The sequence below is a fragment of the Salvelinus alpinus genome, chromosome 4 (assembly GCF_045679555.1).
Source record: "Salvelinus alpinus chromosome 4, SLU_Salpinus.1, whole genome shotgun sequence".
NCBI classification, from domain to species: domain Eukaryota; kingdom Metazoa; phylum Chordata; class Actinopteri; order Salmoniformes; family Salmonidae; genus Salvelinus; species Salvelinus alpinus.
This window is the reverse complement of record NC_092089.1, coordinates 42,778,723-42,791,164: the sequence shown is the minus strand read 5'-3', so window position 1 is coordinate 42,791,164 and position 12,442 is coordinate 42,778,723. Positions and strand designations below refer to the sequence as shown.

At 47.4% G+C, this 12,442-nt stretch overlaps 1 protein-coding gene across 1 annotated transcript in view; it reads right to left on the bottom strand.

The window, feature by feature from the left end:
- The window catches only part of LOC139573582 (integrin alpha-8-like), a 57,286-nt gene that overhangs the window by 40,673 nt on the left and 4,171 nt on the right, over positions 1-12,442 (bottom strand). The window contains exons 5-7 of the mRNA XM_071397209.1: positions 12,281-12,342; positions 7,917-7,962; positions 26-151 (exon numbers count right to left, since the gene is read on the bottom strand). Coding sequence (XP_071253310.1) covers positions 26-151; positions 7,917-7,962; positions 12,281-12,342 — 234 coding nt within the window. The remainder of the gene's footprint in view (positions 1-25; positions 152-7,916; positions 7,963-12,280; positions 12,343-12,442) is intronic.

Genomic DNA, 12,442 nt, shown 5'->3' with positions numbered 1-12,442 from the left:
GTGTAGATGAAACTGTGTGTGTTACCTAGGTAGCTGTCGTCATGGGTATCAGCTGCAGCGTGTGTGTGTTTCTCTCCAGGGACTCTCCTGAGCACGGCTTTCAGAGAGTAACCATTCAATATCTCTGCTACGCCTGCAGTCATCACCTGACCTGGAGAGAGAGAGAGGTCAGAAACACACAATGGTCAGTAACAGACAGGCCAACCCCAGACCCAATGGGGAGCAATAACTTCTGCACTGTCAGTCTATCACACACACATGCACGCCCCCACACACACATTCCTGCCCTTTGTTATGAAACTCACAAGTATGAGGAGCTCTTCCCTGAGGAACACTGAAACACCTCGTTAGCAGGAGTTAGAATGACACACACACACACACACACACTTTCTCTCTCTCGCTCTCTCTCTCTCTCTCTCTGCTATTGTAGCAAATGCTGTGCTGTGGAGGGGGAGGTCAGACAAACATAGACCTACTGCTTTATCTCCAGCTGCCCTCAACCTCACATCAATCCTCCTTAATGTGGTGGGTACTGACAGAGAGAAATCGCCCCTGTCTCAGACTCCCACCTTTCCTAACTCCCTTCACAGACATGGACGCTAAGCCTAATTACAGACGCATACCTACACAGACCCTAACCCAAGTCACAGACTTACAAAGACAGACCTTCTACTCAGACAAGACAGACCCTCTTCACAGACCGTAACCACGGACACAGACCCTCTCCAGACACACACACACACACACACACACACACACACACACACACACACACACACACACACACACACACACACACTGTCATGTTTTGTCTTTGATCATCATGTCTTGTCCCTGTGCTTCCCTCTGCTGGTCTTATTAGGTTCTTTCCCTCTTTCTATCCCTCTCTCTCCTCCTCCCTCTCTCCCTCTCCCGCTCTCTCTCTCTATCGTTCCGTTCCTGCTCCCAGCTGTTTCTCATTCTCCTAACGACCTCATTTACTCTTTCACACCTGTCCCCTATTTTGCCCTCTGATTAGAGTCCCTATTTCTCCCTCTGTTTTCCGCTTCTGTCCTTGTCGGATTCTTGTTTGATGTTTGCTGTTCTGTGTCCTTGTTCCGCCCTGTCGTGTTTTTGCCTTCTTCAGATGCTGCGTGTGAGCAGGTGTCTATGTCAGCTACGGCCTGTGCCTTCCTGAAGCGACCTGCAGTCAGTGGTCGCGTCTCCAGTCGTTCCTCTCTACTGACGAGAGGATTTCTGTTTCCTGTTTTGGATTTACCTTTGATAATATCCAGGAGAATCATTGTTTGTTTAAGACTGGAATAAAGACTCTGTTTCTATTACGTCGCTTTTGGGTCCTCATTCACCAGCATAACAGAAGAATCCGAACCAAGAATGGACCCAGCGACTACGGATTCTCGCAACACTGCCGTCGAGATCCAGGGAGCAATGCTCGGCAGACACGAGCAGGAATTGTCTGCTGCTCGTCATGCCGTTGAGACCCTGGCCGCTCACGTCTCCGATCTCTCAGGACAGTTTCAGAGTCTTCGTCTCGTGCCACCAGCTACTTCCTGGTCTTCCGAGTCTCCGGAACCTAGGGTTAATAACCCACCATGTTACTCTGGGCAGCCCACTGAGTGTCGCTCCTTTCTCACCCAGTGTGATATTGTGTTCTCTCTCCAGCCCAACACATACTCAAGAGAGAGAGCTCGGATCGCTTACGTCATATCACTCCTTACTGGTCGGGCTCGGGAGTGGGGCACAGCTATCTGGGAGGCAAGGGCTGAGTGTTCTAACGTTTATCAGAGCTTTAAAGAGGAGATGATACGGGTTTTTGATCGTTCAGTTTTTGGGAAGGAGGCTTCCAGGGCCCTGGCTTCCCTATGTCAAGGTGATCGATCCATAACGGATTACTCTATAGAGTTTCGCACTCTTGCTGCATCCAGTGACTGGAACGAGCCGGCGTTGCTCGCTCGTTTTCTGGAGGGACTCCACGCTGAGGTTAAGGATGAGATTCTCTCCCGGGAGGTTCCTTCCAGCGTGGACTCTTTGATTGCACTCGCCATCCGCATAGAACGACGGGTAGATCTTCGTCACCGAGCTCGTGGAAGAGAGCTCGCGTTAACGGTGTTTCCCCTCTCCGCATCTCAACCATCTCCTCCCATCGGCTCAGAGACTGAGCCCATGCAGCTGGGAGGTATTCGCATCTCGACTAAGGAGAGGGAACGGAGAATCACCAACCGCCTTTGCCTCTATTGCGGTTCTGCTGGACATTTTGTCATGTCATGTCCAGTAAAAGCCAGAGCTCATCAGTAAGCGGAGGGCTACTGGTGAGCGCTACTACTCAGGTCTCTCCATCAAGATCCTGTACTACCTTGTCGGTCCATCTACGCTGGACCGGTTCGGCTGCTTCCTGCAGTGCCTTGATAGACTCTGGGGCTGAGGGTTGTTTTATGGACGAAGCATGGGCTCGGAAACATGACATTCCTCTCAGACAGTTAGGGAAGCCCACGCCCATGTTCGCCTTAGATGGTAGTCCTCTCCCCAGTATCAGATGTGAGACACTACCTTTAACCCTCACAGTATCTGGTAACCACAGTGAGACCATTTCCTTTTTGATTTTTCGTTCACCTTTTACACCTGTTGTTTTGGGTCATCCCTGGCTAGTATGTCATAATCCTTCTATTAATTGGTCTAGTAATTCTATCCTATCCTGGAACGTTTCTTGTCATGTGAAGTGTTTAATGTCTGCTATCCCTCCTGTTTCTTCTGTCCCCTCTCCTCAGGAGGAACCTGGTGATTTGACAGGAGTGCCGGAGGAATATCATGATCTTCGCACGGTCTTCAGTCGGTCCAGAGCCAACTCTCTTCCTCCTCACCGGTCGTATGATTGTTGTATTGATCTCCTTCCGGGGACCACTCCCCCTCGGGGTAGACTATACTCTCTGTCGGCTCCCGAACGTAAGGCTCTCGAGGATTATCTGTCTGTTTCTCTCGACGCCGGTACCGTGGTGCCTTCTTCCTCTCCCGCCGGAGCGGGGTTTTTCTTTGTTAAGAAGAAGGACGGTACTCTGCGCCCCTGCGTGGATTATCGAGGGCTGAATGACATAACGGTTAAGAATCGTTATCCGCTTCCCCTTATGTCGTCAGCCTTCGAGATTCTGCAGGGAGCCAGGTTCTTTACTAAGTTGGACCTTCGTAACGCTTACCATCTCGTACGCATCAGAGAGGGGGACGAGTGGAAAACGGCGTTTAACACTCCGTTAGGGCATTTTGAATACCGGGTTCTGCCGTTCGGTCTCGCTAATGCTCCAGCTGTCTTTCAGGCATTAGTTAATGATGTACTGAGAGACATGCTGAACATCTTTGTTTTCGTTTACCTTGACGATATCCTGATTTTTTCACCGTCACTCGAGATTCATGTTCAGCACGTTCGACGTGTACTCCAGCGCCTTTTAGAGAATTGTCTCTACGTGAAGGCTGAGAAGTGCGCCTTTCATGTCTCCTCTGTCACATTTCTCGGTTCTGTTATTTCCGCTGAAGGCATTCAGATGGATCCCGCTAAGGTCCAGGCTGTCAGCGATTGGCCCGTTCCTAAGTCACGTGTCGAGTTGCAGCGCTTTCTCGGTTTCGCTAATTTCTATCGGCGTTTCATTCGTAATTTCGGTCAAGTGGCTGCCCCTCTCACAGCTCTGACTTCTGTCAAGACTTGCTTTAAGTGGTCCGGTTCCGCCCAGGGAGCTTTTGATCTCCTCAAGAAGCGTTTTACATCCGCCCCTATCCTTGTTACTCCTGACGTCACTAAACAATTCATTGTCGAGGTTGACGCTTCAGAGGTGGGCGTGGGAGCCATTCTGTCCCAGCGCTTCCAGTCTGACGATAAGGTCCATCCTTGCGCTTACTTTTCTCATCGCCTGTCGCCATCGGAACGCAACTATGATGTGGGTAACCGCGAACTGCTCGCCATCCGCTTAGCCATAGGCGAATGGCGACAGTGGTTGGAGGGGGCGACCGTCCCTTTTGTCGTTTGGACTGACCATAAGAACCTTGAGTACATCCGTTCTGCCAAACGACTTAATGCACGTCAAGCTCGTTGGGCGTTGTTTTTCGCTCGTTTCGAGTTCGTGATTTCCTATCGCCCGGGAAATAAGAACACCAAGCCTGATGCCTTATCCCGTCTCTTTAGTTCTTCGGTGGCTTCTACCGACCCCGAGGGGATTCTCCCTGAAGGGCGTGTTGTCGGGTTGACTGTCTGGGGAATTGAGAGACAGGTAAAGCAAGCACTCACTCACACTGCGTCGCCGCGCGCTTGTCCTAGTAACCTTCTGTTCGTTCCTGTCTCTACTCGTCTGGCTGTTCTTCAGTGGGCTCATTCTGCCAAGTTAGCTGGCCACCCCGGCGTTCGGGGTACGCTTGCTTCTATTCGCCAGCGGTTTTGGTGGCCTACTCAGGAGCGGGACACGCGCCGTTTCGTGGCTGCTTGTTCGGACTGCGCGCAGACTAAGTCAGGTAACTCTCCTCCTGCCGGTCGTCTCAGACCGCTTCCCATTCCTTCTCGACCATGGTCTCACATCGCCTTAGACTTTATTACCGGTCTGCCTTCGTCTGCGGGGAAGACTGTGATTCTTACGGTTATCGATAGGTTCTCTAAGGCGGCACATTTCATTCCCCTCGCTAAGCTTCCTTCCGCTAAGGAGACGGCACAAATCATCATTGAGAATGTGTTCAGAATTCATGGTCTCCCGTTAGACGCCGTTTCTGACAGAGGCCCGCAATTCACGTCACAGTTTTGGAGGGAGTTCTGTCGTTTGATTGGTGCTTCCGTCAGTCTCTCTTCCGGGTTTCATCCCCAGTCTAACGGTCAAGCAGAAAGGGCCAATCAGTCGATTGGTCGCATATTACGCAGCCTTTCGTTTCGAAACCCTGCGTCTTGGGCAGAACAGCTCCCCTGGGCTGAGTACGCTCACAACTCGCTTCCTTCGTCTGCTACCGGGCTATCTCCGTTTCAGAGTAGTCTTGGGTACCAGCCTCCTCTGTTCTCGTCCCAGCTCGCCGAGTCCAGCGTTCCCTCCGCTCAGGCTTTTGTCCAACGTTGTGAGCGCACCTGGAGGAGGGTCAGGTCTGCACTTTGCCGTTACAGGGCGCAGACTGTGAGAGCCGCCAATAAACGTAGGATTAAGAGTCCTAGGTATTGTCGCGGTCAGAGAGTGTGGCTTTCCACTCGTAACCTTCCCCTTACGACAGCTTCTCGCAAGTTGACTCCGCGGTTCATTGGTCCGTTCCGTGTCTCTCAGGTCGTCAATCCTGTCGCTGTGCGACTGCTTCTTCCGCGACATCTTCGTCGCGTCCACCCTGTCTTCCATGTCTCTTGTGTCAAGCCTTTTCTTCGCGCCCCCGTTCGTCTTCCCTCCCCCCCCCCCGTCCTTGTCGAGGGCGCACCTATTTACAAGGTACGGAAGATCATGGACATGCGTTCTCGGGGACGTGGTCACCAGTACTTAGTGGATTGGGAGGGTTACGGTCCTGAGGAGAGGAGTTGGGTTCCATCTCGGGACGTGCTGGACCGTTCGTTGATTGATGATTTCCTTCGTTGCCGCCAGGGTTCCTCCTCGAGTGCGCCAGGAGGCGCTCGGTGAGTGGGGGGGTACTGTCATGTTTTGTCTTTGATCATCATGTCTTGTCCCTGTGCTTCCCTCTGCTGGTCTTATTAGGTTCTTTCCCTCTTTCTATCCCTCTCTCTCCTCCTCCCTCTCTCCCTCTCCCGCTCTCTCTCTCTATCGTTCCGTTCCTGCTCCCAGCTGTTTCTCATTCTCCTAACGACCTCATTTACTCTTTCACACCTGTCCCCTATTTTGCCCTCTGATTAGAGTCCCTATTTCGCCCTCTGTTTTCCGCTTCTGTCCTTGTCGGATTCTTGTTTGATGTTTGCTGTTCTGTGTCCTTGTTCCGCCCTGTCGTGTTTTTGCCTTCTTCAGATGCTGCGTGTGAGCAGGTGTCTATGTCAGCTACGGCCTGTGCCTTCCTGAAGCGACCTGCAGTCTGTGGTCGCGTCTCCAGTCGTTCCTCTCTACTGACGAGAGGATTTCTGTTTCCTGTTTTGGATTTACCTTTGATAATATCCAGGAGAATCATTGTTTGTTTAAGACTGGAATAAAGACTCTGTTTCTATTACGTCGCTTTTGGGTCCTCATTCACCAGCATAACACACACACACACACACACACACACACACACACACACACACCATAATAACAGACACCCACTCAACAGACAGCTCCTAACCCTAATCACAGAAACAGACCCCTAACCCTCTGCAGACTTCCTCATTACTGATAGTATAAGAGGTTCCTTCAGATCCTCTGATAATAAGCTGTATAAAAGGCTTCCCATAATAACTCAGCATAAACACCTGTGATAATAGCTGTATATTAGAGACCATAAACTCTCTGCTCGGAGAGCTTTTATAAACATCTAGAGGAAGTGTTTAAACACCAGGAAGCTGAGCCAAGCTGAGGGGCAACGACTTGCACACAAACGCTTATACACACACACCAGGGGCATAGAGAGATCATAAACCACCTTCAACAAAGGATTAATACAACATAATATTAATTCATAAAAAGACTCACTGACTATCCAACTCTCTTTCTCTCTCTCACCCACTTCTGTCTCTCTCTCCATTTTGAAGGCATATTGTAACATCTGCATCCAACTCACACTCTCAAACACGTAGATCCCCTGAATGCAGCTCACTCTCCAGATCCCAATCACCTGAATTCTGATCACCTGTTCACACACCTGTATGTCATTATCATGCACTATTTAGTTCAGTTCTTTGCACCCCATCACTGAGGTATTGTGTGATGAGGTATTGTTTGTTTTGTGACACACGTCTTTCTGAGCCGGTTTTCCCATGATTTACTCCTCCTGTGTATGATAGTTTTTGCCTGCCTCACTAACGACGCCTTTTGCCTATTCCCTGCCTGTACCTTAGCCTATCGGATTTCCTGTCATCTACCTATTGCCTGATCTCCCGGACTACGTTACCAGCCTTTTCCCTGCCTGTACTGTTGCCTTGTTGGACACCCTGTGTATGACCTTCTGCCTGCCCCTGGACCCAGCTACCTGCCTCCTCCTGGGGCCCCTTACAATAAACACCTGCTGCGCCCTGCGCTTGAAACCAGCTCTCTGTCTCCCATCGTATTCATTTCACATAAATACGATGACATAGTAGGCAGTTCTTGTTGTAAAAGCATGTTCTTATCCTCTTCTGTTTTTTAAATGAATTAAGTGACTGGAGCGATAGGGCACAGAGGTTAACATGATGGGAGTGACCGTGATAAAAGGAGGAGAGTTTACTACCCTGTATTAGTAACTGTCTCTCATAAAACACACAAATGCACACTTGCGTGCACACTCACCATCACACACACACACAGCTGTGTGCTAAAATCCACTCAATGAAGATAAGCAAGGAGACATTAGGACAGGAAGAGTATCCCCCCCCCCACCATGCCCCCCACCGCACACACACACCCACACACTTTCAAACTTCAAGGTCCACTGTGAAGCAGGTGTCTGCCCTCCAACACACAATAATTATCATGGTGAGTGGGAGTTCCTCCACACCCCATTTCCCTCTGATCAGCTCATTACAACTGAGCCTAGACTCAATCAAACACTTCCTGTCAGAGAGAGAGGAGGCAGGGGCTCTCACTCTACATTGTCCTAATCTGGCTTCTCCTGGGATCAAACTGCACACCAGGAATGAGAGAAATTAACTGGAGCAGTGCTTCATCCAATACTGTGTATCCATATGTGAATCCAGGTCTGATGCAGGAATGTGCCTTGATCGTGCTGCTAAACTCATCTCTTTCTCCCTCTCTCTGCCTCTTTTTTGCAATTCTAGTGTTTCACATAGAGGGAGCTAATGTTACCTTGCCAGTAGAAGCTGCCAGGTCCGCCCACCACCAGTGTCCCCTCCTGAGGAAGAGAAAGTCTGGGTCAGTCCAGGGTTAGGACTAACTTCCTCAAGACTGGACAAAAGCTGAATTTAAAGTGCATTCGGAAAGTATTCAGACCCCTTGACTTTTTTCACATTTTGTTACATTACAGCCTTACGCTAAAATTGATTAAATTGTTTTTTTCCACCTCATCAATCTACACACAATACCCCATAACGACAAAGCAAAAACAGGTTTTTAGATATCTTTAATACATTTGCAAAAATAAATAAACTGAAATATCACATTTACATAAGTATTCAGACCCTTTACTCAGTACTTTGTTGAAGCACCTTTGGCAGCAATTACAGCCTTGAGTCTTCTTGGGTATGATGCTACAAGCTTGGCACATCAGTATTTGGGGAGTTTCTGCCATTGTTCTCTGCAGATCCTATCAAGCTCTGTCAGGTTGGATGGGGAACGTCGCTGCACAACTATTTTCAGGTCTCTCTAGAGATGTCCGATCGGGTTCAAGTCTGGGCTCTGGCTGGGCCACTCAAGGACATTCAGAGACTTGTCCCGAAGCCACTCCTGCGTTGTCTTGGCTGTGTGCTTAGGCTTGTTGTCCTGTTGGAAGGTAAACCTTCGCCCCAGTCTGAAGTCATGAGCGCTCTGGAGCAGGTTTTCATCAAGGGTTTCTCTGTACTTTGCATCTTTCCCTCGATCCTGACTATTCTCCCAGTCCCTGCCACCGAAAAACATCCCCACAGCATGATGTTGCCACCAGCATGCCCCACCGTAGAAATGGTGCCAGGTTTCCTCCAGACGTGACGCTTGGCATTCAGGCCAAATAATTAAATCTTGGTTTCATCAGACCAGAGAATCTTGATTCTTATGGTCTGATAGTCCTTTAGGTGACTTTTGGCGAACTCCAAGCAGACTGTCTGGTTCCTTTTACTGAGGAGTGGCTTCCATCTGGCCACTCTACCATAAATGCCTGATTGGTGGAGTGCTGCAGAAATGGTTGTCCTTCTGGAAGGTTCTTCCATCTCCACAGAGGAACTCTGGAGCTCTGTCAGAGTGATCATCGGGTTCTTGGTTCTTGGCCTCCCTGACCATGGCCGTTCTCCCCAGATTGTTCAGTTTGGCCGGGCGGCCAGCTCTTGGAAGAGTCTTGGTGGTTCCAAACTTCTCCCATTTAAGAATGATGGAGGCCACTGTGTTCTTGGGGATCTTCAATGCTGCAGAAATGTTGTGCCTCAACACAATCCTGTCACGGAGCTCTATGGACAATTCCTTCGACCTCATGTCTTGGTTTTTGCTCTGACATGCACTGTCAACTGTGGGACCTTATATAGACAAGTGTGTGCCTTTCCAAATCATGTCTAATCAATTGAATTTACCACAGGTGGACTCCAATCAAGTTGTAGAAACATCTCAAGGATGATCAGGATGTACCTGAGCTCAATTTCGAGCCTCATAGCAAATGGTCTGAATACTTATGTAAATAAGGTATTTCTGTTTTTTTTATTCTGAAAACCTTTTTGCACTATGTCATTACGGGGTATTGTATGTAGATTGATGAGGAAAAAATTTAATGTAATCCATTTTAGAATAAGACTGTAACGTAACAAAATGTGGAAAAGGGGAAGGGGCCTGAATACTTTCTTAATGCAATGTACAGTTGAAGTTGGAAGTTTACGTACACCTTAGCCAAATACATTTAAACTCAGTTTTTCACAATTCCTGACATTTAATCCTAGTAAAAAGTTGCTGTCTTTGGTCAGTTAGGATGACCACTTTATTTTAAGAATGTGAAATGTCAGAATAATAGTAGAGAGAATGACTTATTTCAGCTTTTATTTCTTTCATCACATTCCCAGTGGGTCAGAAGTTTACATACACTCAATTAGTATTTGGTAGCATTGCCTTTAAATGATTTAACTTGGGTCAAATGTTTTGGGTAGCCTTCCCCAATAAGTTGGGTGAATTTTGGCCCATTCCTCCTGACAGAGCTGGTGTATCTGAGTCAGGTTTGTAGGCCTCCTTGTTCAAACACGCTTTTTCAGTTATGCCCACTTATTTTCTATAGGTTTGAGGTAAGGACTTTGTGATGGCCACTCCTATACCTTGACTTTGTTGTCCTTCAGCCATCTTGCCACAACTTTGGAAGTATGCTTGGGGTCATTGTCCATTTGGAAGACCCATTTGCGACCAAGCTTTAACTTCCTGACTGATGTCTTGAGATGTTGCTTCAATATATCCACATCATTTTCCATTCTCATGATGCCATCTATTTTATGAAGTGCACCAGTCCCTCCTGCAGCAAAGCACCCTCACAACATGATGCTGCCACCCCCGTGTTTCACGGTTGGGATGGTGTTCTTCGGCTTGCAAGCCTCCCCCTTTTTCCTCCAAACATAACGATGGTCATTATGGCCAAACAGTTCTATTTTTGTTTCATCAGACCAGAGGATATTTCTCCAAAAAGTACGATCTTTGTCCCCATGTGCAGTTGTAAACCGTAGTCTGGCTTTTTTATGGTGGTTCTGGAGCAGTGGCTTCTTCCTTGCTGAGCGGCCTTTCAGGTTATGTCAATATAGGACTCATTTTACTGTGGATATAGATACTTTTGTACCTGTTTCCTCCAGCATCTTCACAAGGTCCTTTGCTGTTGTTCTGGGATTGATTTGCACTTTTCGCACCAAAGTACGTCAATCTCTAGGAGACAGAACACGTCTCCTTCCTGAGCGGATGACAGCTGCGTGGTCCCATGGTGTTTATACTTGCATACTATTGTTTGTACAGATGAACGTGGTACCTTCAGGCATTTGGAAATTGCTCCCAAGGATGAACCAGACTTGTGGAGGTCTACAAATTGTTTCTGAGGTCTTGGCTGATTTCTTTTGATTTTCCCATGATGTCACGCAAAGAGGCACTTGAAATACATCCACAGGTACACCTCCAATTGACTAAAATTATGTCAATTAGCCTATCAAAAGCTTCTAAAGCCATGACAGAATTTTCTGAAATTTTCCAAGCTATTTAAAGTCAGTCAACTGAGTGTATGTAAACTTCTAACCCACTGGAATTGTGATACAGTGAGTTATAAGTGAAATAATCTTTCTGATAACAATTGTTGGAAAAATTAGTTGTGTCATGCACAAAGTAGATGTCCTAACCGACTTGCCAAAACTATAGTTTGTTAACAAGAAATTTGTGGAGTGGTTGAAAAACGAGTTTTAATGACACCAACCTAAGTATATGTAAACTTCCAACTTCAACTGTATATACATCTGAGTCGGGCCGAGAGCCCTGATCATGACCCCACAGGATCATATACTTAATCTGCCTGTGTCAAACCAAATTCAATGCACTTTAAAGGCTCAGTGCAGTCAGAAACATGATTTTTCTGTGTTTTATATATATTTCCACATTATGATAATGCCCTTTTAGTGTAAGAGTTGTTTGAAAAGACCACCTGAAATGTCAGCATATTTTGTTGGGATGTAGTTTTGGCCTGGTGTCATCACCAGGTAGTACATTAGTTAATAGACCAATGAGAAAGTCAGTTCCAAAACTCTCTGCCAATAACATCTCATTTTCAGTTTCCCCTCTCCACTCAGACCACTCCCAGACAGTTATAGCAAAATTCTTGCTTTTGAAATTGCTCTTTGCTAAGAAGCTATTTTTGTTTATTTTTACCCTTTTAATCGGAAACAATCACAGTAAGTAATTTTTTTAAATATTCAGATAAAAATGGCTCCATTGGACCTTTAACTGGCCAAGCTCGTCCTGATTTACCTGTATACACACTGATTGATAAACATAGAAGAAACAATCATAAAAGACAATGTGTGTGTGTCTGTTTGTTTCTGTGTGTGTGTGTGTGTACACTGTCTTCAGTCATCCATGTGTACTTCCTGTTGAAAATGACAGCTTCCTGTACAAGAGGGTACATTGAGCAGAGAGGGTTCAGATGTTCCCATGAGCAAGGCCCTCTGTGATTTAAACGGACAAAGTTGCATGCCTCCTATCTCTCTCCCCTCTAACCCGTATTGTGTGTCTCTCTATAGTCCTGAGAGGAGTCAGACAGAGAGAAAGAGAGGATGAGGAGGGAGGCTGTTATGACAAACATGTATTTTTACACACACGCCTCGGAATATGTGGACTCGGCTGTGATTGTGTGCTAGAAAATAACTAAGGGGTTCTCTGTGTATTGAGGATTGTCATGACATGGACAGTGATGAGGATGTCATGACATGGACAGTGATGAGGATGTCATGACATGGACAGTGATGAGGATGTCATGACATGGACGGTGATGAGGACGTCACGTGGGTAGTGATGGTTGTTACCTTGGTGAAGTCCACACTGAACCCGGCCTGGCAGAAACCCTGTCCCTCCGGGTCTGGATCATCTGACAAACACAATCACACACCATATCAGATCATTGTTTCAACCCTCCTGTGGTGAGATGTTATTAGTTGAAGTGTTCCACAAAGTCTGACCCTGACCCT